Source organism: Elephas maximus, chromosome 4 (assembly GCF_024166365.1).
Source record: "Elephas maximus indicus isolate mEleMax1 chromosome 4, mEleMax1 primary haplotype, whole genome shotgun sequence".
In the NCBI taxonomy this organism is placed as follows: Eukaryota; Metazoa; Chordata; class Mammalia; order Proboscidea; family Elephantidae; genus Elephas; species Elephas maximus.
The window spans coordinates 161,291,570-161,318,747 of record NC_064822.1 but is presented as its reverse complement, the minus strand read 5'-3'; the positions used below and the strand labels follow the sequence as shown (position 1 = coordinate 161,318,747).

At 42.9% G+C, this 27,178-nt stretch overlaps 1 protein-coding gene across 1 annotated transcript in view; it reads left to right on the top strand.

Moving 5' to 3' along the window:
- Nucleotides 1-4,648: 4,648 nt before the first annotated feature.
- HAL (histidine ammonia-lyase) overlaps nucleotides 4,649-27,178 on the top strand; it is a 31,669-nt gene continuing 9,139 nt past the window's right edge. Inside the window, exons 1-16 of the mRNA XM_049881590.1 lie at nucleotides 4,649-4,895; nucleotides 5,463-5,523; nucleotides 5,625-5,652; nucleotides 6,067-6,141; nucleotides 6,232-6,304; nucleotides 6,400-6,466; nucleotides 6,791-6,828; nucleotides 7,485-7,610; nucleotides 9,410-9,549; nucleotides 13,612-13,659; nucleotides 14,640-14,787; nucleotides 15,530-15,625; nucleotides 15,722-15,780; nucleotides 18,852-18,932; nucleotides 25,284-25,349; nucleotides 25,425-25,590. Coding sequence (XP_049737547.1) covers nucleotides 4,649-4,895; nucleotides 5,463-5,523; nucleotides 5,625-5,652; nucleotides 6,067-6,141; nucleotides 6,232-6,304; nucleotides 6,400-6,466; nucleotides 6,791-6,828; nucleotides 7,485-7,610; nucleotides 9,410-9,549; nucleotides 13,612-13,659; nucleotides 14,640-14,787; nucleotides 15,530-15,625; nucleotides 15,722-15,780; nucleotides 18,852-18,932; nucleotides 25,284-25,349; nucleotides 25,425-25,590 — 1,519 coding nt within the window. The remainder of the gene's footprint in view (nucleotides 4,896-5,462; nucleotides 5,524-5,624; nucleotides 5,653-6,066; nucleotides 6,142-6,231; nucleotides 6,305-6,399; nucleotides 6,467-6,790; nucleotides 6,829-7,484; nucleotides 7,611-9,409; nucleotides 9,550-13,611; nucleotides 13,660-14,639; nucleotides 14,788-15,529; nucleotides 15,626-15,721; nucleotides 15,781-18,851; nucleotides 18,933-25,283; nucleotides 25,350-25,424; nucleotides 25,591-27,178) is intronic.

Below are 27,178 nucleotides of genomic sequence, written 5' to 3'. Positions count from 1 at the left end.
GAATGCTTGAAGCGTGGTGTGGAAGAAGGCAGGGGTCGCTAAAGACAAATTTATTCTACTTTCAGATTGACCTAGGGCTGGCTCAAAGGACTTTGCATTTATCCAGTTTAGCTAATGAGCAAATGTTGAGTGTCTTTATGCCAGGCTATATGTACTCATAACTACTGGATGAACAAAGATAAGTTATTTCTATATAGTACTATAAAAGAGATGTGCTAAAGCAGCCAGAAAATGGCCACTTAACCCAAGGATTTAGGGAAGTCTCTGGATGGTGCAATTGGTTAACATGCTCAGCTGCTAACCAGAAGGTTGAAAGTTCAAGTTCACCCAGAGGTGCCTCAGAAGAAAGTCCTGATGATCTAATTCCAAAAAACCAGCCATTAAAAACTCTGTGAAGCACAGTTCTACCCTGACCACCTGGGGTCACCATGAGTGGGACTCAGCCAGGTGCACAGGTAGGCTATATCTTTTTCACCGTCTCCGTGGCTGCTAATGGACACAATAGCTGCAAGTGGACCTAAAGTAAAGTACATGCTTTGGGGGAGATGACTGCCCACTAACAAGTCTTATCTTAGTGTGGGGTAAAGGAGGAGGGCTGTTCTCTGGCAACAGTACATCTAGCCCACTCTGAACGGGGCAATAAATGATGTCCATCGCTTACAGGGGAACTTTCCCTTTATTACCCCCTTTTACCTTTTGTTGCCCCTTCTACCTGCTCTCTGTACATGCTATCTGTCCCGTTAGTATTTAAACCCAGGAAAGAGGCACTTAGGTGTTTTCCTCCCAAGACCTGAACTGGGGCATGCTTGGATGTGATCTAACCCTGTGGACAGGAGCCTAAAACTTCAGAGAACTTAGTCTGATGGTGATGCGTCCTGTTCTACTCATCCGTATCCTGTTTATTCTGTAATCACTCCATTAGAAGTGTCTGGTCTGTACTCTGCTCCAAACACTCCTTCACTAAGAACTTGTGAATATAGTGACATTGCAAGGGTTTAGGGAATGCTTCCTTGAGAAGGTCTAAACTGAGTCTTTAGAAACACCTAGCCAAGCAAAGAAAGTTGGGAAGTGTGTTCCAGGCAGAAAAAGAATAACATCAAAGGTATAGACCTGTGGATTGTTTAGGTCATGAATTTGGACAGAGCCAGTGGAGACAGCTTGTCTCTGTTCCACAGCGTCTAAGGCCTGAGTTTGGAATCCTCAAATGGCTGGGAGTGACCGAAGTCAATGGGAGCTGGAATCAGCTGGAGTCTTCTTCACTCACATGTCTGGTATCTGGACTAGGGTGATTCAAAACTTGGGCTCGGCTGGGACTATTAACTAGAGTGCCCAGCATGGGGGTAGCTGGAAGTATGTGTCCAATACCAGAGAGTAAAGCCAATGAAGGAAGAGAATGTGTCTTATTTATTTCACACCCAGTACCTAGCATAGTGCATAGCATGTGACAGGTGTTCAAGAAAACGTGTCGAATGAGTGAATGAATGGAAAAGGGTAAAAAGGTGGTTCATGTCTAAGGACTTCAGTTTTCTCAGGGATGAAGGAGGTCAAATCTTCCTCTAAGAGGAGGTGGTTATTAAGAAGAGCCTTGAGGAGGTCCATGTTTGGGAAACTCACTGAGAGAGATGGATGAGTAAAAGGGCAGTACGAAAACCTACACGAGCACAGGACTTTCTGGAGCAGAGCCTTCCCCTTGGGGGAACAGAGATGGCAGAGTTGTGATAACCCAGGACCAGGTTTTACTCAGAATGTAGGCATAGGTTTAGGGTCATAAAGGAATTTCAAGCACAGAAAAAAGAGTGGCTCAAGTGAACAACTACAGGGACCAGCTTGCTAGGGAAGTAAATGAGGAAGCTGTTGGGAAATGGGGGGAAACAGGGACTGCTGAAGGTCAGGTCCAAAGGTGGAGATGACTGAAGTGGGTGGAGAGCTGGAAGACTAGAAGGTTGTGGTCAGAAGGTGTGGTATTGGAATTTAAGATGCCTCATGTCTATAAATTTCAGGTGATAACAAATTCCAGGGTGAAGCCAGGATGTGGGTGGCTGAAGTGCAAGTTCTAATAAGGCTCAACTAGGTGTAGTTCTTTTTTTTGTAGTTCTTTGTACACTTCTCCTGAAGTTGTCAGAAACTCTGGACATGAGTATGGGTGTGGGTGTTTTCTGTGAGCAACTGTGTCTTTATTCCTGACAGGGATTTTTCTATTGCAATAAATATCTAGACACTGGCTTACTAGCCAAGTGCTGCCTCATTAAAATAGTGCCCACATTTCTTTGTGATTCCTTTTGCTTGCTACTCAGAGTTCCTTAATACTGGTGGTAATGAATTGGCTGCAGGGAACCATTTCCTGTGTTGAAGAAGCTTAATTACATTAGGGATATCCATGTGCCAAGATGAAAGAACATTTTTAAAGCAGAATATGCGTATTAAAGTCCAAATCATAGTAACTACAAACACTTCTATTGCATTTCCAATGTGCCAGGTGTTGTTCTAGGGCTTTATATATATGAACTCAGTTAATTCTCCCAACCCAAACCAAAACCAAACCCACTGCCATCAAGTCAATTCGATTCTGACTCATAGTGACCCTGTGGGATAGAGTAGAACTGCCCCCATAGGGTTTCCAAAGGCATAAATCTTTATGGAAGCAGACCGTCACATCTTTCTCCCAAGAAGTGGTTGGTGGGTTCAGACTGCTGACCTTTTGGCCAGCAACTGAGCACTTAACCACTACACCACCAAATCCAAAAAACCCCTGCCATAGAGTCGATTCCTAGTCATAGTGACCCCACGGGTTTTCCAAGGCTGTAAATCTCTATGAAAGCAGACTGCCACGTCTTTCTCCTGTGGAGCTACTGGTGGTTTCCAACTACCAACCTTTCAGTTAGCAGTCAATCACTTTAACCACTGTGCCACCAGGGCTCCTTCAATATACCACCAAAAACCAAACCAAACCAAACCCAGTGCCGTCCAGTCGATTCCGACTCATAGAGACCCTATAGGGCAGAGTAGAACTGCCTCATAGAGTTTCCAAGGAGCACCTGGTGGATTCGAACTGCCGACCCTTTGGTTAGCAGCTGTAGCACTTAACCACTATGCCACCAGGGTTTCCCACTATACCACCAGGGCTCCCTAATTCTCCCAACAGCCCCTTGAAATAGGTACAGGCAGTCCCGGATTACAAACAAGTTCCATTCCTAAATCTGTCTTAAGTCGAATTTGTATGTAATTCTGGAACAGTTAGGTATGGTTTGTGTCCAACTTCAGTTAGTCAAATGCTTGTCTTAGTATATAGTATATAGTGTACTTTTCTAGGAAACCCTAGTGATGTAGTGATTAAGTGCTACAGCTGCTAACTAAAAGGTCGGCAGTTGAAATCCACCAGGCACTCCTTGGAAACTCTATAGGGCAGTTCTACTCTGTCCTGTAGGGTTGCTATGAGTCTGAATCAACTCAACAGCAACAGGTTTTCTCTTTTTTTGGTTTGGGTACCTTTCTATACATAAAAAACATCCAAGAAACACTTCCAGATACACTAAAACACCTTTAAGAGGATAATATGATAATAATAATGTTTTGGCATGTGTCACAAAGTAGCACCTATTTATTATGAGTCATTGTAGGTACCTCGAATTTTTAATATAATAGGCTTTACAGTGGATGGTTCATAACTATACGGGTTGTATGCCAGTCAGACATTCAAAACCTGGGGACTGCCTGTACAATTAGTAACTTCATTTTACAGATGAAGAAACTGAGGCCCAGAGAAGTTAAATAACTTTCCTAGAGGTCACATAGCTAGCAAATGGCAGAACCAGGATTCGACCCCAGATAGATACTGAAAATACTACAGTGAAGCAGTTAGCTCCTTTCCCTTTTGAAGAGGAAAGGGAGGCTAATAAGTAACTTGCCCAAGGCAGGGGGCCAATAGTGGAGCTGGGTGTCCCACCCATGTCTATCTGAGCTTTAACCTTCAAGCCATGGAGTTCATTTGTCCAGATGATGACCTTTAGTTGTGAAAATGATCTCTGGCCTCTGTAGTCTTCCGTTGTAGAAGAACCTTACCAGTGACAGGGAGTAGTTGCCCAACACATGTTTGTGGAATAAACAAATGAATGAAGATTGCTACACTCCCTGGTGTCACAGTTGGCCAGGAGGGTGCATTTTACCCTTGAGTAACTCCAGATAAAAGACAGGAACATGGTGTTTACATCAGCTGCCCGTAATGGAGAACACAGGCAGAAACCTGGGGAGAGGAAGAAGTCTGGGACCCTGATGACAGCGGTCCAGTAGAGCTGCAACTCCTAGCAAGTCAGAGACCCCAGCCCTTTCTGCCTGCCCTTTCTGGATCGCAGGTGGACAGGCCGCTCATCTGCTTGCATCCCCCTCTCCTGCGCCTAGGTAGGCTGCAAAAAAACCCCAAAGGGACCCTCAAAAAATATTTGTCCAACACATGAATGAGTGAATGCGAGGGAGGGGGCGTGTTTTGAAAGTCCAGGTTTTCCATCCCCGCCTGACCACACCCCTGCAGCCACTCCTGGATAAAACTCTCCCTTCCCATCGACTGTCACCCACCGAAGGGCAGGCACAGAGCAGCCTGGTTAAGGACGCCTAATTGGGCTGCTTGGGCCGCCGTGGCCGCGGCGAAAGGACCATGCCCAGATACACGGTACATGTGCGTGGGGAATGGCTGGCCGTGCCCTGCCAGGATGCTCAGCTCACCGTGGGCTGGCTGGGCCGGGAGGCCGTGCGGCGCTATGTCAGGAACAAGCCTGACAACGGCGGCTTCACCTCAGTGGACGCAGTTAGCTTCCTTGTGCGCCGGTGCAAGGGCCTGGGCCTGCTAGACAACGAGGACACGCTGGAGGTGGCCCTGGAGGACAATGAGTTCGTGGAAGTGGGTAAGTGGCCAGATGAATGCCTCCTGGTCTTACTTTGCCCTCAGGTCCCTAGGAGGGAGGTTCTATTCTCCCCTTCTGACTCTTCTAAGAACCTCACCAGACTAGAGGGCAGGAGCCAGAGGCATGAGATGTTCAGATTTAAAACAAAGTGAAGTTGGGGGAGGGGGCGTATATCTTCAACTTCACTGTGTCTCCACCCTGACACATGTCTGCCTGTTGCTCTCTTCCTGTGTAAAGATGTTAAGACCACTTTCAAGCACCTAATTTCGGTTTTCAAGCAGCCATAAAGCTGGTGCAATTGAATAGCCCCTTCTCGGTTTAACAAAACCACAACACACAATCCATTGACATCGAGTTGATTCCAACTCATAGCAACTCCGTAGGCCAGAGTAGAACTGCCCCATAGGGTTTCCAAGGGGGGGGCTGGTAAATTCCAGCTGCTGACTTTTTGGTTAGCAGCCAAGCTGTAAACCATTGCACCGCCAGGGCTCCTTTCTTGGTTTACAGTGACACCAGATGTGGCCCCATGTTGTCAGCTGTAACAGAGTCTCTCTTGCATTGTTTCAGTGATAGAAGGGGACGCAATGTCTCCAGACTTTATTCCATCTCAGCCAGAGGGAGTTTACCTGTATCCTTTCCCATGGGCTTTTTGGTCTGCTCTGTGGGTCACCCCTGTCAGATGATGGGGCCGGGGCTTTTCCATATTATTTTCCTTTACCTGGGCTTCAGATACAGCAAATACCGGGAACCTGAAACGGTAAGCTTCAAACCACTTTTTTTTTTGTTAAGAAAACTAAGTCAGATCTTTGCAGCCCTCACTTAAGGAGAGAGAGGGCCAGCAAGATAGATGAGTAAAGACCATGAATTGGGATAGGGTTTGATCCAGCTTCAATTTGGAGAGAAAGAGAGCTTGCAAAGGCGTTGTACTTTTGAGTTCCCGACTTTTCTTACCCAGCCTCCTCTTAAGCAAGCTGCCTTTTTAATGAGCACACTAAAGTTTCACCAACTGAAAAAAAAAGCCCAAACGCATTGCCATCCAGTTGATTCCAACTTTTGGCAACCTCCGTGATGAAATCTCTGAAGTGTCAAAATTTGGTTGTTTGGGGCTTCCCTATGCTTGTTCTAGAGTAACTAAGCTGTTCACTCATGGACATTCCCTTCTTTTGTTCAGTACATTGCCTTAGATGGGGACAGTCTGACCACAGAGGATCTGGTCAACTTGGGAAAGGGCCGCTACAAAATAAAGGTATAGGGGAAGAGGGGGAAGGGTGTCCCCTCTGGCCATTTTTGCCACACTAGAGCAGTGTAACATGCTCAGTTCTGAACATTTTCCTAGCTCACCCCAACTGCTGAAAAGAAGGTGCAGAAATCCAGAGAAGTCATAGATAGCATCGTCAAAGAAAACACTGGTATCTTTTTCTCTTTGTGTAATAAAATTCTCCTTATAGACTTAAAAAAAAAAATTGCTTCCATCTAATTTTCTAATGTCTGCTTTTTGTTCTAGTTGTTTACGGCATTACTACAGGTTTCGGAAAGTTTGCCAGAACAGTAATTCCTGTCAATAAGCTAGAGTAAGTTTGAGTTCACGCCTTTCCACCCTATCTTTGTGGGTTTTATCAACTAGGGAAATGATTAACATTTGAATTTCGGTTAAGGTATTTCTCAATCAATCTTCATAGCTCTGAAATTAGGATCACCCCAATTCACAGATGAGGAGGATGAGGCTTGGGTTAACTTGCACATAAGTTGGTATTGAAAACACAGACTTGATAGTTTCTTCCACTTCATCACACTGCCTGTTTCCATCCTTCTGAACTATTCTTTCCTCACTGCCCCAGCTGAGTGAACATTTTCACTGCAGGATAACTAAGAGGATTTTTTCCTTTCCCTTCCAGGGAGCTCCAGGTCAACTTAGTACGTTCACATTCTTCAGGTAATCCGTTCAAATTGTTGGGGTGCCTTCTGGCGCCAGAAGCTAACCAAGATCTTGTTTGATTAGATGAATAAACTGCAGTGCAGTGTGATTCATCCTATAAAAGCCCCAAGGAAGGTCTAGTGCATTTCAAGGACTCGCTGCCAAATTCTGGTGCAAGGGTGGAAGGGAAGCAGAAAGCATCACACAAGACCACCTTTCAGCTGATTCTCAGAAGAAGGAATGAAGGGGGGTGGGTGGGCCAGGAGTACATGTAACATCATGCTGAGAGAATGATGCATTTAGGGAACCAAATTCATGGCTGGAACATAGGGAATGAGCTGGGAGGGGCAAGATGAGATAAGAAAGCCTGTCAAAAATCAGTTCCCATCAAATTGTGAAGGAGCTTGTGCTGAGGAATTTGGACATTTGGGATGGTGGGGCCCCACTGAAGTGTTCCAAAAAGGGAATTGAGAAGGTGAAACCGGGGTTTTACAACTGACTGGAAGATGGAGCCTTAAGAAGTGAGACAGGCAGGAGGGAGAACTACCTGGGTGAAGAGGAGAAAGGTGGTAAGAATATGGACTGAAGTGGAGAATGATTTGAGAGATCAAGGTAGCCTTCAGGCATAAAGGGATTTGGTTTTCTTTGAGAAAACATCAATTCTGTTTTTATAGGTGTTGGGAAACCCCTAAGTCCTGAGAGATGTCGGATGCTCCTGGCTTTAAGGATAAATGTCTTAGCCAAAGGATATAGTGGCATTTCCTTGGAGACCCTCAAGCAAGTTACTGAAGTATTTAATGGTAATGCAGTGGATCCCTGGGTGGGCCCTTCACTGAGGCTGGGCAGGTACCATAGGGTAGAATCTATTGATGGGATGGTGAGGAATTGGCTGGGAAAAAAGAAAATAATTGAGATGAATGGAAAATGATCTTGGCAAGAATAGTTAGAGATGGGGGGGTGGATAAATGGGACAGGGATGCTTACTCCCACGTACATTCTACATCACCCTTCACTTAGCATTTGTCATCTTTAAGACCAGAGCAAGCTCCTTAGTCTGGCCTTAAGTTCAGGCTGAACAGATCCTTTGATCCAGTGGTACCTGAGTGTGGTTAGTGAAGCATCAAATCAGCTGGGGAGCATAATGATTTCTGGATGTCCATCCCAAAGATTGACTCAGTAGCTCTGGTTGGTGCCTGGGAACCTGAAATCTTAATTTTCCCCAAACTTGAAAAATTGAAATCCAACTTCTTGCAAAGGTATAACGGAAATGCGAAGAGGTTAATGACTTGTTTGTGGTCACAAAGCCAGATAGCGGAAGATAGGCAGCTCAACTCTTTAGAGCTTACTTCTTGAGAGAGGGCAATTCCAAGAGGCCATTGTCTCTTCTCACCAACCAATATAAATTTTCTAGGTCAGCAAAGGCTCCAATGCTCTTTGTGAGAAGGGAGTGGAAGGAGAAGGGTCCGTGTAGTCACATAGAGCAGAACACCCCATGCTATAGATACACGTGGCCCATAAATATGCTATGCCAGTTGGGGAATATCAGTTTGAATGAATAGTCTATAGCATATAAGGCCATGATGAACAGACTTGTAGTGATTCTAACACCCATTTTTACTCCCACCCTAGTCTACCTTACTTAAAAACCTAAAATCTCAGATAATACAGATTTGGCCTTGAACCATCTGTGCTTTATGGGTGAGTCTAAGGCACCTAGGCATCCTAGGGCTCTGAGAATTCCCCAAGGTGAGTTATGATCTGGAAATTGGCCTGTGGATGGCACTGATTTATCCTACAGACGTTATTTAGCAGTTGTAAGAAATACTGGTATCAGGAGTCTGATTAGACTTTAGAAAAATGAAGCCTCTTTTTGGTAACTTATTGGAGCTTTATTATGAAATGGTACATGCTCATTTACAAGTGGTAGATGGCGGACTAGGTGACCTGGAAACTGGCAAAAAAGAAGAGACTAAGTTACCTATGACCTTACGTCCCCAGAGAACCTCTGTTAACACTTTCGTGTGCATATCCTTCTAGAACAGTGTATATTATTTTCCTAAAATATTACCTTTTGCTTTGTCGTGCAAACATGTCTCCAAACATTCTTCAACAGCTTTTAATGAGTTTGTACTGTTTGGTCACATGAATATACTTTGATTTCATATTTAGATAATTTCAAACTTTTTGTTCTTATAAACAAACAACAGGTAGTTCCTGATCAAGCCTTTAAGGTACATCGCTAAAATTTCTAGAAATTGAAGTATTAGGTCAAATTAGAGCATGTACATTTTGAAAACTTCCCTACTGGGAGGGTTTGCCTTTCCTCCCTCTCTGCTCCCTCCCTTCCTTCCTTCTTTCCTTCCTTCCTTCCTTCCTTTCTTACTTCCTCCCTTCCTTTCTCTCTCTTCCTTTCTTCCTTTCTTTCTACAGCAACTCAGCCAGGTCCCTTAAGCATTACTGTGCTTGAGGAATTCTCTCTCCCCAGGCCCTTATGCCATAAAGTGATACTAGATAGAGTTTTGGGTGGGGGGTTGCTGGCAAAACAAGAATAGCCAGAATGAAGTACTCGCGAAGTAACTGGTGCCTCCTTCTCTCCTAGCCTCCTGCCTGCCCTATGTTCCAGAGAAAGGAACAGTTGGCGCCAGTGGAGACCTTGCCCCACTCTCTCACCTTGCTCTCGGGCTAATTGGAGAAGGGAAGATGTGGTCTCCAAAGAGTGGCTGGGCTGATGCTAAATATGTAAGTTTTTAGAAACAGCTGCTATCTATTATTGAAGTAATTTACTAGATTAATTTCCCTAGGCTGGTCCGTGGGTGTACTTAATCACTTAATCCTTATTAAACAAACAAACAAAAAACCCTAAACCCATTGCCATTGATTTGACTGATAGCAACCCTACAGGAGAGAGTAGAACTTCCCCCATAGGGTTCTCAAGGCTGTAAATCTTTATGGAAGCAGACTGCCACGTCTTTTTCCCAAGGAGTGGCTGGGGGTTCAAACTGCCGACCTTCCGGTTAGCACCTGAGTGCTTAACCACTGCACCACCAGGGCTCCTTTAGTCCTTATTACTTATCACTTCACCCTTACAGCACCCCAGTGAAGGAGGCACTGTTATTGTGTGCCATCAACTCAATTCTGATTCATAGCAGCCCTGTGAGGAAGGCACTACTATCCCTATTTTACAGCTGAGACAACTGAAGCTTAGAAGTCAGATTAGGCAAGAATACGAACTTCTATACCAGACTGTCTGCTTTCTGTGCTTGGTGGTGACCTTGGTAAAGAGGTGCAGCTGCTAGTGTTAAATGAGGTATTGACGGCTCACTGGTAGAATTCTCACCCTCCATGCAGGAGACCCAGATTCAATTCCTGGCCAATATCCCTCATGCGCACCACTACCCACCTGTCAGTGGGGCCTTGTGTGGTGCTGTGGTTCTGTTCAGGTTTCAGAGGAGCTTCCAGACTAAGATGGACTAGGAAGAAAGGCTTGGTGATCTACTTCCGAAGATCAGCCAATGAAAACCCTATGGATTACAATGGTCAGATCCACAAGTGATCATGAGAAAGGCACAGGACCAGGCAGCATTTCGTTCCATTGTGTATGGGGGGGTCACTGTGAGTCAGGGGCCAACTTAACAGGAGCTAACAACAACAGCTAGAGTTAATCCCAGGGATTTACTTCTGTATCTAAAATACACCCAGTGCCTCTCAGTGGGGTCACATACCCACCGCAAGTTTATTTAGTAGCTGGTCTCACAGGGGCAGAACAGTGGATCATAGCACTTCTGTATAGCCTCTGAAAAGCATGTCCCATTTTCCCCAAGCTCCTGCCCTGGTGGTTGATCAGAAAGGCTTGTTTTGATAAAGCTTTAATGTTTTCTTCATCCATCCCTGACTTCCATGAGAATGACCCAAAGTATTTAAAGTGTCATCTCTGCTCAGTTGCTAGGAGAGTCCCTAACAGTAAGGGAAGTGGCAGGGGGGCAGGGAGGAGGAGGAAAACGTTAAGGGAATAGATAATCCTGTGGTGTTAGAGGTTCCAGACCATCTTTCTCCCATTCAACCACACCTGATTATTCCCTATGCACAGCGTGCCCCCAGCCATCAGCCATCAGCCTGATCGTCCTGAACAGTAAATGCAAGCGTGTCCTTGTTTAAACCTGTAAGGCTTCCCATTGTCCTTCGGGTAAAGTCTAAACTAAAGTGATTACAAGAGTCTTGTTTGTCACGTTATCCACCGTAATCCCTCCCCTCCCCTCAAGGTCCTATTTTACAGAAAGTGGAGATTTCTTGTAGCTGGAATGTGCTATGCTAGGCACCTAGATCACTCCTGTTCTTCTTTCTGATAAATCCTCTGGGAAGCTTCCTTCTTTGCTTATCTGGTTCTTTTCCCAGCCCCTAAGTTCTTTTTGGAAACCCTGGTGGCGTAGAGGTTAAGAGCTACGGCTGCTAACCAAAGGGTCAGCAGTTCGAATCTGCCAGGCACTCCTTGGAAACTCTATGGGGCAGTTCTACTCTGTCCTATAGGGTCGCTATGAGTTGGAATCAACTCGACACTCCTGGGTTTGGTTTTGGTTAAGTTCTTTTTGCCCTGCAAAGGTTGAGAGCTACGGCTGTTAACCAAAAGGTCAGCAGTTCAAATCCACGAGCCTCTCCTTGGAAACTGTACAGGGCAGTTCTATTCTGTCCTTTAGGGTCGCTATGAGTCAGAATGGATTCGACAGTGAGTTTGTGAGGGTTTTTTTTTTTCCTATCCTCTTGAGGGTGCTGAGCTCTGGTGGCACAGTGGTTAAAGCAATCAACTGCTAACCGAAAGGTCAGCAGTTCAATACCACCAGCCTCTCCACGGGAGAAAGATATGGCAGTCTGCTTCTGTAGAGATTTACAGCCTTGGAAACCCTATGGGGTCTCTATGAATCAGAATCCACTTGACTCTTATATCATCTTATCTTTTTCCACCTCACCCTATCCACTCTGTACTTCTTGGAGCACTTAACATGCTATTACTGCAATTGCCCCTTGGCTTGTCTGTCTCCATTTTTCTTAACCCCAGTCCCAGCCCCAAGTTAGGAGCCAGAGACTGCTCCTCTCTTTGCTCTAACACCCAGAACAGAATCTGCTATGTATAGGTATTCAGACACACCTGTCAATGGACATAATAAATGGTTCTGACACTTTTTCTTTAACTCCCCCTTCCTTTTTCCATATCGTTGTTGTTATTAGTCACTGTCAAGTAGACTTCGACTCATAGTGACCCCCTGTGTTAACAGAGTAGAACTGCTCTGTAAGGTCTTCTTGGCAGTAATCTTTATGAACTCAGATCAACAGGGCTTTCTTCCACATCACCACTGCGTGGCTTCAAACCACCAGTCTTTAGGTTAGCAGTCAAGCTCAAACTGTGTGTGCCACCCAGGGACTTTTCCTTCCTCCATAGCTCCCCCCCAAAAATACCAAACCCATTGCCATCAAGTCGATTCCAACTCATAGCGACCCTATAGTACAGAGTAGAACTGCCCCTAGAGTTTCCAAGGAGAGCCTGCTAGCTTCAAACTGCCGACCTTTTGGTTAGCAGCTGTAGCACTTAACCACTACACCACCAGGGTTTCCTCTTCCTCCATAAAAGAAGACCTTAATTTAGTGACTGTTTTTACTTTCAGAGGAAAGTTAGTCTGCCCATTTCTGCTCAGGAATCTGTTTCTATTAGGCCCATAAAGTGCTCTTCATACGTCCTCACACATTTGCTACGTAAGCGAGGTGCTGTGCTCTGAGGGTTGCCAGTGTTTGTTGTTGTTAGTTGCTGTCAAGTCAGCTCTAACTCATGGCAACCCCATGTATAATAGACAAAACATTGTCCAGTCCTGCACCATCATAATAATTGTGGGCAAGTTTGAGTCTATTGCTGTAGCTACTGTGTATTTTGAGTGCCTTCCAACCTAGAGGGTGCTTCTTCTATATTGGACTGTATTGGGCAATATTCTGTTGTGATCCATAGGGTTTTCACTGGCTAATTTTTGGAAGTAAATTGCCAGGCCTTTCTTCCTAGTCTGTCTTAGTCTGGAAGTTCCATTGAAACCTGTCTACCATGGGTAACCCTGCTGGTATTTGACCTTCAACATCATAGCAACACGCAAGCCATCACAGTGTGACAAACTGACAGACAGATGGTGGTGCCAGTGTTTAGATAATTAGAAATGAGGGTGGAGGGCATTTTGGGTCAAGCTCTGGAGGCAGGAGAGTGTGCAGGCACGAGGAGCCCAGTCTTTCCTAAGGAAAGAGTGTGTATCTGTCAGTTTCCATCGTCTAAGGTAGAAACTGAATACAAAGGGCCTGTTGTTGCAGCCCATCAAGTCAATTCCAACCCATAGCAACTCTATAGGGTAAAGTAGAACTGCCCCATAGGCTTTCCTGTGGGTGTTATCTTTATGGGAGCAGATCACCAGGTCTTTTCTCCCACAGAGCGGCAGGTGGGTTTGAACCTCTGACCTTTTGGTTTGCAGCTGAGCATGTAACTGTTGCACCACTGGAGCTCCTACAAAGGAAACCAAAATTTAGGATTGTTCTGTAGGCAATAGAGCCCCTGATTTTTTTAAGCCCAAAACTTATTTGAAAGATAAGTCTGCTTTCAGACTAAAAACAGAATTAGGGAATAGACCAGAGGCCATGAAGAGAGCCAATTCGTGTGCATCTAATCTTTTATAAGACAGACCTTTGGGCTTAAATGTTTTATTGGGTTCCGTATGAAATCAGAACCAGGCTGGTATTTCATTTGATAAACATTTTTATCTTTTTAATCCCCCTCTACAGGTACTGAAAGCCCATGGATTGAAACCAATTGTTTTGAAACCAAAAGAAGTAAGGAAACTAAAGGACAATTTATTCCTATTACCCATTGCCGCCTAGCCAATTCCGACTCATAGCGACTCTATAGGACACGGTAGAACTGCCCCATATGGTTTCCAAGGAGCGCCTGGTAGATTCGAACCGCTGACCTTTTGGTTAGCACCCGTAGCTCTTAACCGCTACACCACCAAGGTTTCCTTGTTCCTATTAGCAGGTCTTTATCTTTACACTATTTTCATTCTTAATAACAGTATTAATGATTCCCTAAAAAAAAAAATGTGGCTTAATGCTTGTTGAAAGTTGGTCATTGAAGAGAGAGCTCCTCAATAAGCATTTAAAAAACTCTTCATGCCACAAATGCTTAGGAGATTCTTTTACAACTTAAACTTCAGATCAGGATCCAGGATGCTCTAGCTAACAGTGTTGGACCAGAATTGTCTCAGTGTGTCTTGCCTACAATGATGACAAGTTAAAGAGGAAATGTAGTAAGATTAAGAATTGGAGATTTTATGTGTAGTCTACACTCTGAAGCTACCATTCCTGCCTTGAGGATGGGGATAAAAACCAGTTGCTGTTGAGTTGACTCCAACTCATGGCAACCTCATGTGTGTCAGAATAAAACCGTGCTCCCTAGGGTTTTCAAAGCTGAATTTTCAGAAGTAGATTACCAGGCCTTTCTTCTGAGGCACCTTTAGGTGGACTCAAACTGCCAACTTTGTGGTGAGCAGCTGAGCGCCACCCAGGGATCCCTAAGAATGGGGATATGTAACAGGTAATCCATTTGTCAGATTTGCTAAACTTTCACATAGGATAGCACTTAATCCTCAAGCGTTTAAATAAGCATTACTGTCCTGCACTTTGGAAAACAGGAACAAACATAGTTCAGCTGACTGGCTGATTTTTCTCTTATGAAAGCAAATGACATGAAATCAACTTGTATGTAGGTTAGTTACAATAAACACAGTAGGAAACACTGCTCTCCCTCCCAATAGGGTCTGGCACTCATCAACGGGACTCAGATGATCACCTCCCTGGGCTGTGAAGCTGTGGAGAGAGCTAGTGCTGTCGCGAGGCAGGCTGACATTGTGGCGGCCCTGACTCTGGAAGTGCTCAAGGGCACCACCAAAGCCTTCGATACTGGTCAGCATGGTTCTTCCCTTTGGTTGCTACTCATTCAGTCAGAAGGTGGTGGGGTGCGATGACCAAGGTCTTTCAATACGGGAGTTGTAGGATGAGTGGTAGGGAAGAAGAGTGGAAAACCCAAGTCCTGGCGGCATGTGTAATATAACTACAACTTTGTCTAAGTTATGCCACACTTGATCCTTGAAACGACCGTGTTTTACAGACAGCAGCTGACCCTGAGAGTTAAATGACCTGCCCCAGATCATCCAAGCCCAATGCCCATCAAACTATGTGTTGTCTTAGGAATCTGTTCATGGAATTTTAAAACTAGAGTAGGATTAAGGTTGGTCCCCATTAGAAAATTGGGAGAGATGAACTATAGAAATGGTACCTTATCTAGAGTGTGGTGAATTTGAAAGATTCCCTACTATGATAAGAAGTAGGACAGAAAAATTACTCAGTTAAATTAGTCACCGTAGAGCTTTCTCCCATTCTCAGCCTAAATCTCATAAGGGTAGGCACATTGTCTTGAGTTGAATTCCCAGTGAACTCAACACACAGTTTGCACTCATATAAGTAAAGGAGAAAGAATAAAATCAGTAAGGAGAAGCTGCTTTTGGAGCTAAGTTTCTAAATTTGAGTGGTAGTTAAGGACGCCTGGGCCTTTTGAGGGTCATGTCAGCACCTGGGATAGTCCTGAATTATCACTGGTAATTTATTCCAAATATAAGAAATACTTTTCCTCCATCATTAATTCTAGACATTCATGCTGTTCGCCCTCATCGTGGGCAAATTGAAGTTGCTTTCCGATTTCGGTCCCTCTTGGACTCCGATCATCACCCATCAGAAATAGCAGGTCTGGACATGTTTATGTGAGTGAGCACATTTGGTTCATGTTTAGTGAAAGAATTAGTAACATGTCCCTGTCTTATCTCTTCTACCTCTTCCACAGAGAGTCACAGGTTTTGTGATCGTGTTCAGGATGCATACACCTTGCGCTGCTGTCCACAGGTAAAAACAAAACCCAACAAACTGTCTTTTTTCCCCCAAATTCAGGAGGGGTGGGTGGGGAGGAATAGAGAAGGAGGAAGGTGTTAGAGAATCTAACGAAAAGAAATCCAAATTTCTTTACTGCTTCCATTAAAAATTATGTATAACATACCTCCATTTGCAGTTCTATGAAGTTTCTATTCTTTGATTTTCTCTGGAATTCTTTGCCCAACATCCTCATCAGAAGAATCCACTAGCAAACTTCCTGTGTTGGTTTAATGCCCTAATTGTTTTAAACTCTTAGTAATAGCACCATTTTAGCTAGTTAATGGAGTGTTACTGGTACTCCCTGTTAGAGCTTGAACCAGCCAGTCAGTTGTGTTTACAGGAGAGTCTAATTGTATCATTTCCAAATTCAGGTGCACATCCCAGGGTGTACCTTATTTGCATTTGACAAATCAGACGTAAATCGTTATAAATGAATATGTAAGGATTAACTTTAAAAAGAAATGCAGATGACCTGGGGTGACATTAGTCATCCAGTATTGGCAGATGGCACAGTTTATTACCATACAGCCATGTCATGCGACACGGCACAGTGCCATCAGTAGGGTGGTATGGGGGTGTGAACCACACCACGTGACACCGGGTCAGAGGAGGTGACACCAAAATGACTGGCTATAAAATTTTTGTGCAGTGTTTTGGTAGAAATTTATCATTTTTTGCAAGAATATCCCTATAGTTAAACAACGAAAACATTTTTGGTAAGCCCAGCTTACATGTATTGGTATAGCTACAAGGCTAAAACTCTAGTCGGGGTCCACTGATGGCAACAGAAATGGGAGTTTGCTTTCTGAAACTTTGCATGTGCTCCAGGCAGTGCTGTCGTTATTACCCAATTACAGTGATGCTTCAAATCACTTGGTTTCGCCTGCAAGCGAGCTCGTGCTGTTGTTTTCGTTGCTGCCAGTGTTTTTATAATGGCCGAGTTTGTCAAATCTTCTGGTGCTTTAACTACAGTATTGTGGTAATTAGTGTTTGTGAACCAATATCAATAATATTTTTGATAATGAAGTAATTAGAGGAAAAGGAGAAAAAAAAGGCTTCTGCTCGGTTACTAATAATGTAACTAATAATGTTATAAGTCAATGTAGAGACTTTACAACACAGTTTTGTTAGTATTCATATAACTTGAGAAATATTACATTTAAGCAATTTACAGCTGTAATGATCACGTAGTTCTATGATTAAAATTGATAATAAACACTATTAAGGATTCTGTATGGTCTGGTACAGGAGGAGGTCCTGGGGGGGGTGACACCATGAGTTATTTCACTGGGTGACACCAACCCTAGTGACACCACTGTACTGGCAATTGGTTGAATGAGAAATTAATAAGATTCTTAAAAACGAAACAATACTTGGGTTTGTGCCCAGTCCTAGTCTATAGAGCAATAGTGAGACTTCCCTAGCATCGAAGACCTCATCTCCTTTTACTCAGCAAGTTCTATTCTAGCTAGCTTATTAAAAAATAGATGAAAAACCTCTATGTGGGAGAATTGCCAAATTAGCTCTACCAAAACCAAACCAAACCCATTGCTGTTGAGTAGATTCCGACTCATAGCGACCCTATAGGTCAGTGTAGAACTGCCCCATAGAGTTTCCAAGGAACACTTCGTGGACTTGAACTGCTGACCTTTTAGCTAGCAGCAGTAGCACTTAACCACTGTGCTATCAGGGTTTCCAATTAGCTCTACAGTAAGAATAAATCCTAGTTTTAAACCTCCCTGCTGTTCTATGAAGGAGCCCTGGTGGCATGGTGGTTAAACACTCAACTGCCGAAAGGTTAGCAGTTCAAATCTACCAGCCTCCCTCAGAGAGATGTGGCAGTGTGCTTCCATGAAGATTTACAGCCTTAGAAACACTATCGGCGGTTCTACTCTGTCCTACAAGGTCACTACGTGTTGGAATCAACTCCACAGCATGGGTTTGATTTTTCTGAATATTCTATGTGACAGGCACCATTTTAAGTATCTTCCTGCATTAACTCTTTTAATCTTCCCATCTGTGAGATGTTGTTCTTATTAGCTGCTGTCAGGTTAGCCTCAACTCATGGCAACCCAATGCACAATGGAATGAAACACTGCCCAGTCATCTCCATGATTGGTTGGGGAAAAAATGTTCCAGTGTGATCAATAGGATTTTCACTGGCAGATTTTTGGAAATAGATTACCAGGCTTTTCTTTCTAGCCTGTCTTAGTCTGGAAGCATCCTAGCAACATGCAAGCCTCCACTGCTAGACAGGTGGTGGCTGCATATGAGGTGGACTGGTCTCCAGCATGGGAGGTGAGAGTCCTACCACTGAACCACCAATGCTTCAACTATGAGATAGGTACTCTGATTCCCATTTTGCAACTGGGGAACTAAGGCACAGAAGTTAAGTACTTCCCCCAAGGTCACACAGCCAGACCTTTACTTCTGGGAGAATCTAGAAGTCAGGCACTGCTTTAGGGCATGTGACTGTCTTGGGGACTGGTGCAGAGTAGCTGCCATATTCGTGAGTACGTTCCAACACAGTACCTTCAATATTCACGAACTGGATGATAGTTTCCATCTAAATGATTTCTCTGTATCATGTGTAAGAGTTCATTTGGATTATCTTATTCACTTGTCACAAGCCTTAGGGTAAGCACTGTTGTCTAAGTCCGTTTCTGTTCCAACTACAAATGTCAGTAACTTATCCAAAACCCGTTGCCATTGAGTTGATTCTGATTCATAGTGACCCTCCTACTAAAAACCAGAAATTGAACCTGCTTGTATCTAAAGTTGGCATTCTTTCTCCTACATCATGCTGTATTGTATGTGGACTCATTTTATAATGAATTTATTCTAATTTATTTCAGTGAGCATCCTGAAGATCTAAAATAAAAATATCTTCAAATACCAAATAAACAGACCATGATTTTCATGGTTATAACTACAAAATGCTTTCTGGGGAAAGATTGAAGATGTTACCTTTTAAGAGTATTAGTACCTGAGAATACACTTAAAGGATTCAATTGATCATGTATCTTATTTTGGTTGCATTTTAGGTCCATGGTGTGGTGAATGACACAATAGCATTTGTGAAGAACATCATCACCACAGAACTTAACAGTGCAACAGATAATCCCGTATCCTTTGATTGTTTACTAAATTATAATTACAGGTAGTCCCTGACTTAAGATGTGGTCTGTTCCGATGACTTCATCGTAAGTCAATTCTGACGTAAGTTGAATATTTTCAATATCTTCATAAATCTGATCTTTACTCATTTTGGGGGTTAGCATGAGAATGATGACATCAGCAAAAGATGCACTGCAATGTTGTACGTAGTACATAGTACTAATGATAAGATGTAGGAAGAAAAGAAAAGGCCAGTCATATGTGAGGTTTGTCATAACCCAAATACGTTGTAAGTTGGGGCAACCTGTGTAGAATTCCAGGGGGTAATTTTAATACCAGCTGGAGAGATCATTTTGTGTAACATCTCAGTTCAGTTGCTCCATTCCATAGAGCAAGTATCCGAGGCACAGAGGTTAAGTGACTTTCTCAAGTTCAGAGCTGGTAAGTAACAGAAGCAGGCCTGTGAACCTAATCTTGGGTTCTGATTCTAACATGCTGTGTTATCAAAATTGATGCATTAAAGATTAATGGAGGTATTCCGAGCATTGGCTGAGATGTTTCATGAAGACAGTTGCCTTAAAACCTCTGCCAAAGTTGTTAGTAGACGGATGAGGGCCTTCCAACATGAGTGTGATTGAGTAGGTTGACATTTATCCAAGCTTCCTGGTTCTAGTGATGCCATGATTCAGTAAACAAAAGGCAACCTTTTAACACTTACCAAAGCATTGATCAAATAGTTATGGTCTTCCCCATCCCAAGTCTTTATTTCTGATATTGACTTTACTCAATTCCACGCTTACATACTTGTAATATAAGAGAATAGTAAGTGCACTCCCATTTCTCAAAGGTGGAACTCTGCTTTTCTTAATGGTGTGGCTTGTCTCAGGACCATCTTGTTTTTGCTTGTGGAATGCTCTGTGAGGGCTTAGTCCCCCAGAGGTTGACATGATTGGGCAGGAGTCACACTGGCAAAGTCTTCACAGAGACAAGACTCCCTTTGAAGACCATCAGACCCCCTAGGAATCTATTTATCATATTTTATGTCTCTACCTTCACTCTCAGAGCCCTGGAGGTGCAGTGGTTAAGCATTTGACTGCTAATCAAAAGGTCGGCAGCTCAAATCCACCAGCCACTCCTTGGAAGCCCTATGATACTGTTCTTCTCTGTCCTATAGAGTCAGCTCGAAGGCAACGGGTTTGTTTTTTGTTTTAGTTTACCTTCAACACTGGAGAAAGAGTTGAATTGGAAGCCCTGGAAGCTGGAGTTAGCAGATGGATTCATGGCAGCTGTGTAACCTCACAAGATGTTTTAGGATGTGTGTTTTATGTTCTCTCAGATTGTTTTACAGCTAAGCCAACTCCATACTAAGTAACTTTAGGATTGTGTTTCTTTCAACTCACTAACCCAAAAATAGAGTAGTTTCCATGAACTCCATGTAGTCTTATCTCATGTATAAGAGCACTATAGGGGTGAGGTATCCATTCTACACTTACATAATGTAGACTTGAAAGGGTATCTTACACAGTAAAAGTAAAATTACTGTTAAATCGCTGGATATAGGGGAAGAGATAGTTCACTACTAAAACCTTTGCCTTCACCAGCAGATATTTCAGCAAAAAGTTCTTTATTTTCTTAATTAAAGATTCTTTATTATTGAATGAGCTTTCAGTGGTCTAATATTTGAGGACTCATCTGTCAGTTTGTGGTACTGTGGTGGCTTGTATGTTGCTGTGCTGCTGGAAGCTATGCCACTGGAATTTCAAATGCCAGAAGGTCATCCATGGTGGACGGGTTTCAGTGGAGCTTCCAGACTGAGACAGACTAGGAAGAAGGACCTGGCAGTCTACTCCTGAAAAAAAATGGCCAATGAAAACCTTATGGATAGCAGCAGAACATTGTCTGATATAGTCCTGGAAGATGAGCCCCTCAAGTTAGAAGACACTCAAAAGATGATTGGGAAAGAGCTTCCTCCTCAAAGTAGAGTCGACCTTAATGACATGGAGTCAAGCTTTCGGGACCTTCATTTGCTGATGTAGCACACAACTCAAAATGAGATGAAACAGCTGCAAACATCCATTAATAATTGGAATATGGAATGTACTAAGTTTGAATCTAGGAAAATTGGAAGTCATCAAAAATGAAATGAAACTCATAAAGATCTATATCTTGGGATTCGTGAGTTGAAATAGACTGGCACTGGCCATTTTGAATTGGACAATCATATGGTCTACTCTGGTGGGAATGACAAATAGAAGAGGAATGGCATTGCATTCATCAATGACAACAAAAAAAATTCAAGATCTATCCTGAAGTAGAACACTGTCAGTGATACAATAATATCCAGACATCTACCAGGAGACCAATCAGTAAGACTATTCAAATTTACCCACCAATGCCAAAGATGAAGAAGTTGAATATTTTTATGAACTTCTGCAGTCTGAAAATGATCAAACATGCAATCAAGATGCATGGATAATTACTGGTGATTGGGATGTGAAAGTTGGAAACAAAGAACTGGAAGGATCAGTACTTGGCAAATATGGCCTTGGTGATAAAAATGATGTTGGAGATCGTATGATAGAATTTTGCAAGACCAACGACTTTTTCATTGCAAATACCTTTTTTCAACAACGTAAATAGTGACTATACACATGGATCTGCCAGATGGAATACACAGGAATCAAATCCACTACATCTGTGGAAACAGATGATGGAGAAACTCACTATCAACAGTCAGAACAAGGCTGGGGGCTGACTGCAGAACAGGCCATCAATTGTTCATATCCAAGTTGAAGCTGAAGAAAATTAGAGTAAGTCACAAGAGCCAAAATAGAACTTTGAGTATATCCTACCTGACTATCTCAAGAATAGATTTGATGCATTGAACATTAGCGACAGAAGACCAAATGGGTTGTGGGATGACTTCATGATACATGAAGAAAGCAAAGGTAATTAAAAAGACAGAAAAGAAAAAACAAAAAGACAAGAATGGATGTCAGAAGAGAATCAAACTTGCTCTCGAACACAGGGCACTTAAAGTGAATGGAAGAAATGATGAAATAAAAGAGCTGAACAGAAGATTTCAAAATGTGGCTTCAGAAGACAAAGTAAAGTATTATAATAAAATGTACAAAGACCTCGAGTTGAAAAGCCAAAAGGAAAGAACACACTTGGCATTTCTCAAGTTGAAAGAACTGAAGAAAAAATTTCAAACCTTGAGTTGCAATATTGAAGGATTCTATGAGCAAACTATTGAATGATGTAGGAAGCATCAGAAGAAGATGGAAGGAATACATAGAGTTACTGTACCAAAAAGAACTGGTCGATATTCAGCCATTTCAGGAGGTAGCATATGATCAAGAACTGATGGTACTGAAGAAAGAAGTCCAAGATGCAGTGAAGACATTAGTGAAAAATGAGGCTCCAGGAATTGGGAGAATACCAATTCAGATATTTCAACAAACAGATGCAGCACTAGAGGTGCTCACTAGTCTATGCCAAGACATTTATAAGAGATCCATATTTGTGCCCATTCCAATAAAGTTAATCCAACAGAATATGGAAATTATCAAACAATATCGTTAATATCACATGCAAGTAAAATTTTGCTGAAGATAATTCAAAATTGCTTGCAGCAGTACATTGACAGGGAACTGCCAGAAATTCAAGCTGGAATCAGAAGGGGCCATGGAACAAGGGATATCACTGCTGATGTCAGATGGATCTTGACTGAAAGCAGAGAATACCAGAAAGATGTTTACCTGTGTTTTATTGACTATACAAAGGCATTTGACCATGTGAATTGTAACAAATTATGGATAACATTGCAAAGAATGGGAATTCCAGAACACTTAATTGTGCACATGAGAAGCCTGTACATGGATCAAGAGGCAGTTGTTCAGACAGAACAAGGGGATACTGAGTGGTTTAAAGTCAGGAAAGGTGTGCGTCAGGGTTGTATCCTTTCACAGTACCTATTCAATCTGCATGCTGAGCAAATAATCCAAGAAGTTGGACTATATGAAGAAGACAGCATCAGGATTGGAGGAAGACTCATTAACAACCTGTGATATGCAGATGACACATCCTTGCTTGGTGAAAGTGAAGAGGACTTGAAGCACTTATCGATGAAGATCAAAGACCACAGCCTTCAGTATGGATTACACCTCAACATAAAGAAAACAAAAATCCTCATGACTGGACCAATAAGCAAAATGATAAATGGAGAAAAGATTGAAGTTTTCAAGGATTTCATATTACTTGGATCCATAATCAATATCCATGAAAGCAGCAGTCAAAAAATTAAATGATGCAATGCCTTTGGGCAAATCTCCTGCAAAAAAAAAAAAAAAAAAAAAACCTCTTTAAAGTGTTACAAAGCAAAGATGTCACTTTGAGGACTAAGGTGTGCCTGAGCCAAGCCATGGTGTTTTCAATCACTTCATAGGCATGTTAAAGTTGAACAGTGAATAAGGAAGACCAAAAAAGAATTGATGCCTTTGAATTGTGGTGTTGGCGAAGAATATTGAATATACCATGGACTGCTTGAAGAACAAACAAATCTGTCTTCGAAGCAGTACAGCCAGAATGCTCCTTAGAAGCGAGGATGGTGACTTTATCTCAAGTACTTCAGACATGTTATCAGGAAGGATCAACCCCTGTAGAAGGACATCATGCTTGGTAAAGTAGAAGATCAGCAAAAGAGGAAGACCCTCAACGAGGTGGACTGACACAGTGGCTGCAATGATGGGCTCAAGCATAGCAACAATTGTGATGATGGCACAGGACTTGGCAGTGTTTTGTTCTGTTGTACATAGGGTTGCTATGAGTTAGAACCGACCTGAGGCACCTGACAATAATCTAGTTTGAGAAACCAGCAAACACATTTGGAACAACTAGAGAAGAATGTTATTGTCAGCTGCTGTTGAGTCAGGCCTGACTCATGGGTTCCCATGCACAATGGAACGAAACACTGCCTGTTTTTGCACCATACCTATGACTGATAGGGAATCAGACCATAGTGATCCACAGAGTTTTCATGGGTTGATTTTTGGAAGTAGATATCCAGGACTTTCTTCCTAGTCTGTCTTAGGAAGTTTTGCTGAAACTCATTCAGCATCATAGCAGCACACAAGCCTCCACTGATAGACAAGTGGTAGCTGTACTCAAGTGTCTGGCGTGGAAGGCAAGAATTCTACCATTGAACCACCATTGCCCCCATAGAGAACAATAGAACATGTTTAAGTTCTAAACTGGTGCAGAGATCATTTGGTACAGGAATTCAGGTTGGGAGACAGCCAAGCCCCATGTTGGGGGCAGGTTCATGGGAAAGAGCAGGAGCTAGACCTAATAAAATCGCCATTATATGTATTAAAAAAAAAAAAAAAAAAACAAGCCCATTGCTGTCGAGTCAATTCTGACTCCTAGCAACCCTATAGGACAGAGTAGAAATGTCCCATAGATTTTCCAAGGAGCACCTGGTAGATTCGAACTGCTGACCTTTTGGTTAGCAGCCGTAGTAGCTCTTAACCACTACACCCCCAGGGTTAATATTAACTCCAAAATTGACTAGGTCAGTGTACCACGTGAATATCCAGATCTTTGAAAGTCTAAGCCTTTCCCACACACCATGAGTTCCTAGTTAATGAAGAAAGAAGTTAATAGGCAATGAATATTCTTTAGCCCGGGGGGTGAAAATTAGCTCTTTGGAATCACGGATGAGAACCTGTCACTGCCTTTGGTTGAGTGTCTGCTGGTTTAAGTAAAATGCTGATAGAATGGAATTATAACTGAGGATAGTAATAGTGTCTAAAGCTTCCTCCTACTCAAATGGGGTTGCGAGGACCTATAAGCCGTCATCTGCTGTGAACGCTGGCGTAGGGTTACTGAGTTTGAACACTTTCCCAGAATTGATTGTTCCAGACAGGTTGGCGGTTCCTCATGAGTAGAGTCTTCCATTCAGTAAATTCTTTTAAGGAACACAAGCTTACAATGCCCATTGAAAAAACAGAATTCACTTTTAAACTGGTGTCCTGGTCTCTGTACTTAGGTTCAGATCATAAACTTTTAGAGAGCAAGTACTAACCAGCACATTAGTACACTAATGGAGCTTGAAAATCTAATCTCAAGAGGAAACATCATCTCATGCTCCATGTTTCTTTGGCCCCCAATCTTTAAGGTTTTTATGCTTTTGTGTCCCTTTTATGTCAACACGTTTGTGGGAACACTCCTCTCTTCCCCTCCACCCCACATTTGTACAAAGGCTGCCACCCCAATTCTAAAAATAAGTAGCTTGGGAAAGGAGTTATACTTGAAGTGATCCACAAATGTTATGTTCAAGCCTTAACCTACTTTGAAAGATGGTCTTTGCTAGCAGAGGAGAGACCATTTCTGGAGGAAACTTCCATGGTGAATACCCAGCCAAAGTAAGCTTTTTAGAATTGCCTCTGACCCTGGAAGTGTTATCTCAAGATAGGCTGACTGAATTGAGACTCTTTCAGGCCCTGGACTATTTGGCCATTGGTGTCCATGAACTTGCCGCCATTAGCGAAAGAAGAATTGAAAGGCTCTGTAACCCGTCCCTCAGTGAGCTGCCTCCCTTCCTGGTGGCTGAAGGTGGCCTGAACTCTGGGTTCATGATAGCGCACTGCACAGCTGCAGCCCTAGGTAAGGACACTGCCCTTTTCCCAGAACACAGCCTCCCTGCCTACAGGCTTTTCCATTTTACTTACAGGCACATTTTTGTCTCTGAACAGGATCTAATTTCAAGAAATTTTTGACCACTGCCACTTTCATCCTAGCTTTCTCCATACAAATGCAGCAGAGCTTTTCTTAAATATTTTTTAGAAGAAAAAAGTAAAAACCTGGCAATGCTATAGTGAAACATAAAAAAACAAAAAACAAACCATTTGCCTAGACTCAGACTCATGGAAACCCCACACGTGTCAGAGTAGAACTGTGCTCCACAGGGTTTTCAATGGCTGATTTTTCAGTAGATTGCCAGACCTTTCTTCTGAGGCACCCCTGGATGGACTCAAACATCCCACCTTTCAGTTACAGCTGAGCACGTTAACTGTTTGCACCACTCAGGCACTCCTATAGTGAAACATAATGATACAATAATGAGGTTGTAAATTGACCATTTCTTTACGGAAAGCAATTTGACATTACATATAAACTTTGTAGTTTTTTCCCTAACCTCAACATGAAGACAATTGGAAGAGACAAAAAATTTTATAGTTAATGCTGACTCTTGAGCCAACCTGAATGATTAAACTTTGGATATATTCCTTTACATATGCTAAATAAATGAATGATTTGTTTTATAAGGATCAGCACAAAGCTGGTTCCTATGAGGTGGAAGTTAAAGATACCCCAAATAACCAAATTTTTCAAACTGCTGTACCACTCCATTATCTCTAACATCAGCTATTCCTCTTCCCCTCAGTACTCTCTCTCCTGTCCTTGGGTTCTGTAATGCTCTGCAACTTCTCACAGAACTCACCAACCGTACTTACAGTTAAGTGGCTTATTAGGGAAGTAACAGGGTACAAGTCAGGATCAGGGAATGACTCAGGATACAGTTCTTGATCAGGACAGCTTCTTCTTGCCCTCTGTTGCTGGGCCCTGCTTTGGGCCTTCTTGGGTAAGTGTTAAAACTCTTAGTTCTGTGGTTGGCAAGCCCAGCTGCAACCATCTTGCTCCAGTCGCCTAGTTCGTGCCATCTCGCACCACTATCACTCTTGCTACTGCTGGGCTGCTATCTCTTGCTGTCTTTTGTGTTATAGCACCTCCCTCTCTCTCTCTGTGTCTCCCTTTAAGCCTAACAGGATGGCAAAACTGACCAAACCCTTGTTAGGGTTCCATACATATTATTTCCATGGTCCCACCCCCACAAGCTTCCATGCACCTTATTTGCATTAGCAGCAAGCTGTCCAGCCCCTCTTAGTGGGCCACAAACACCTTATTTGCATAGTCCCACCCAATCATTGTATAAGAGTCACAAAGACTGGCTAGAAGGACCATATTAAGTAATTCACTGTACTGCATATGCCAACCACTAAAAAACATAAAGGATCCCTGGTGGTGCAATGGTTAAGTGCTCTGCTGCTAACTGAGAGGTTGATGGTTCAAACCTACCAGCTGCTCCACAGGAGAAAGATGTGACAGTCTGCTTCTGTAAAGATTTACAGCCTTGGAAATCCTATGGGGCAGTTCTACTCTGTCCTGTAGGATTGCTATGAGTTGGAATCAA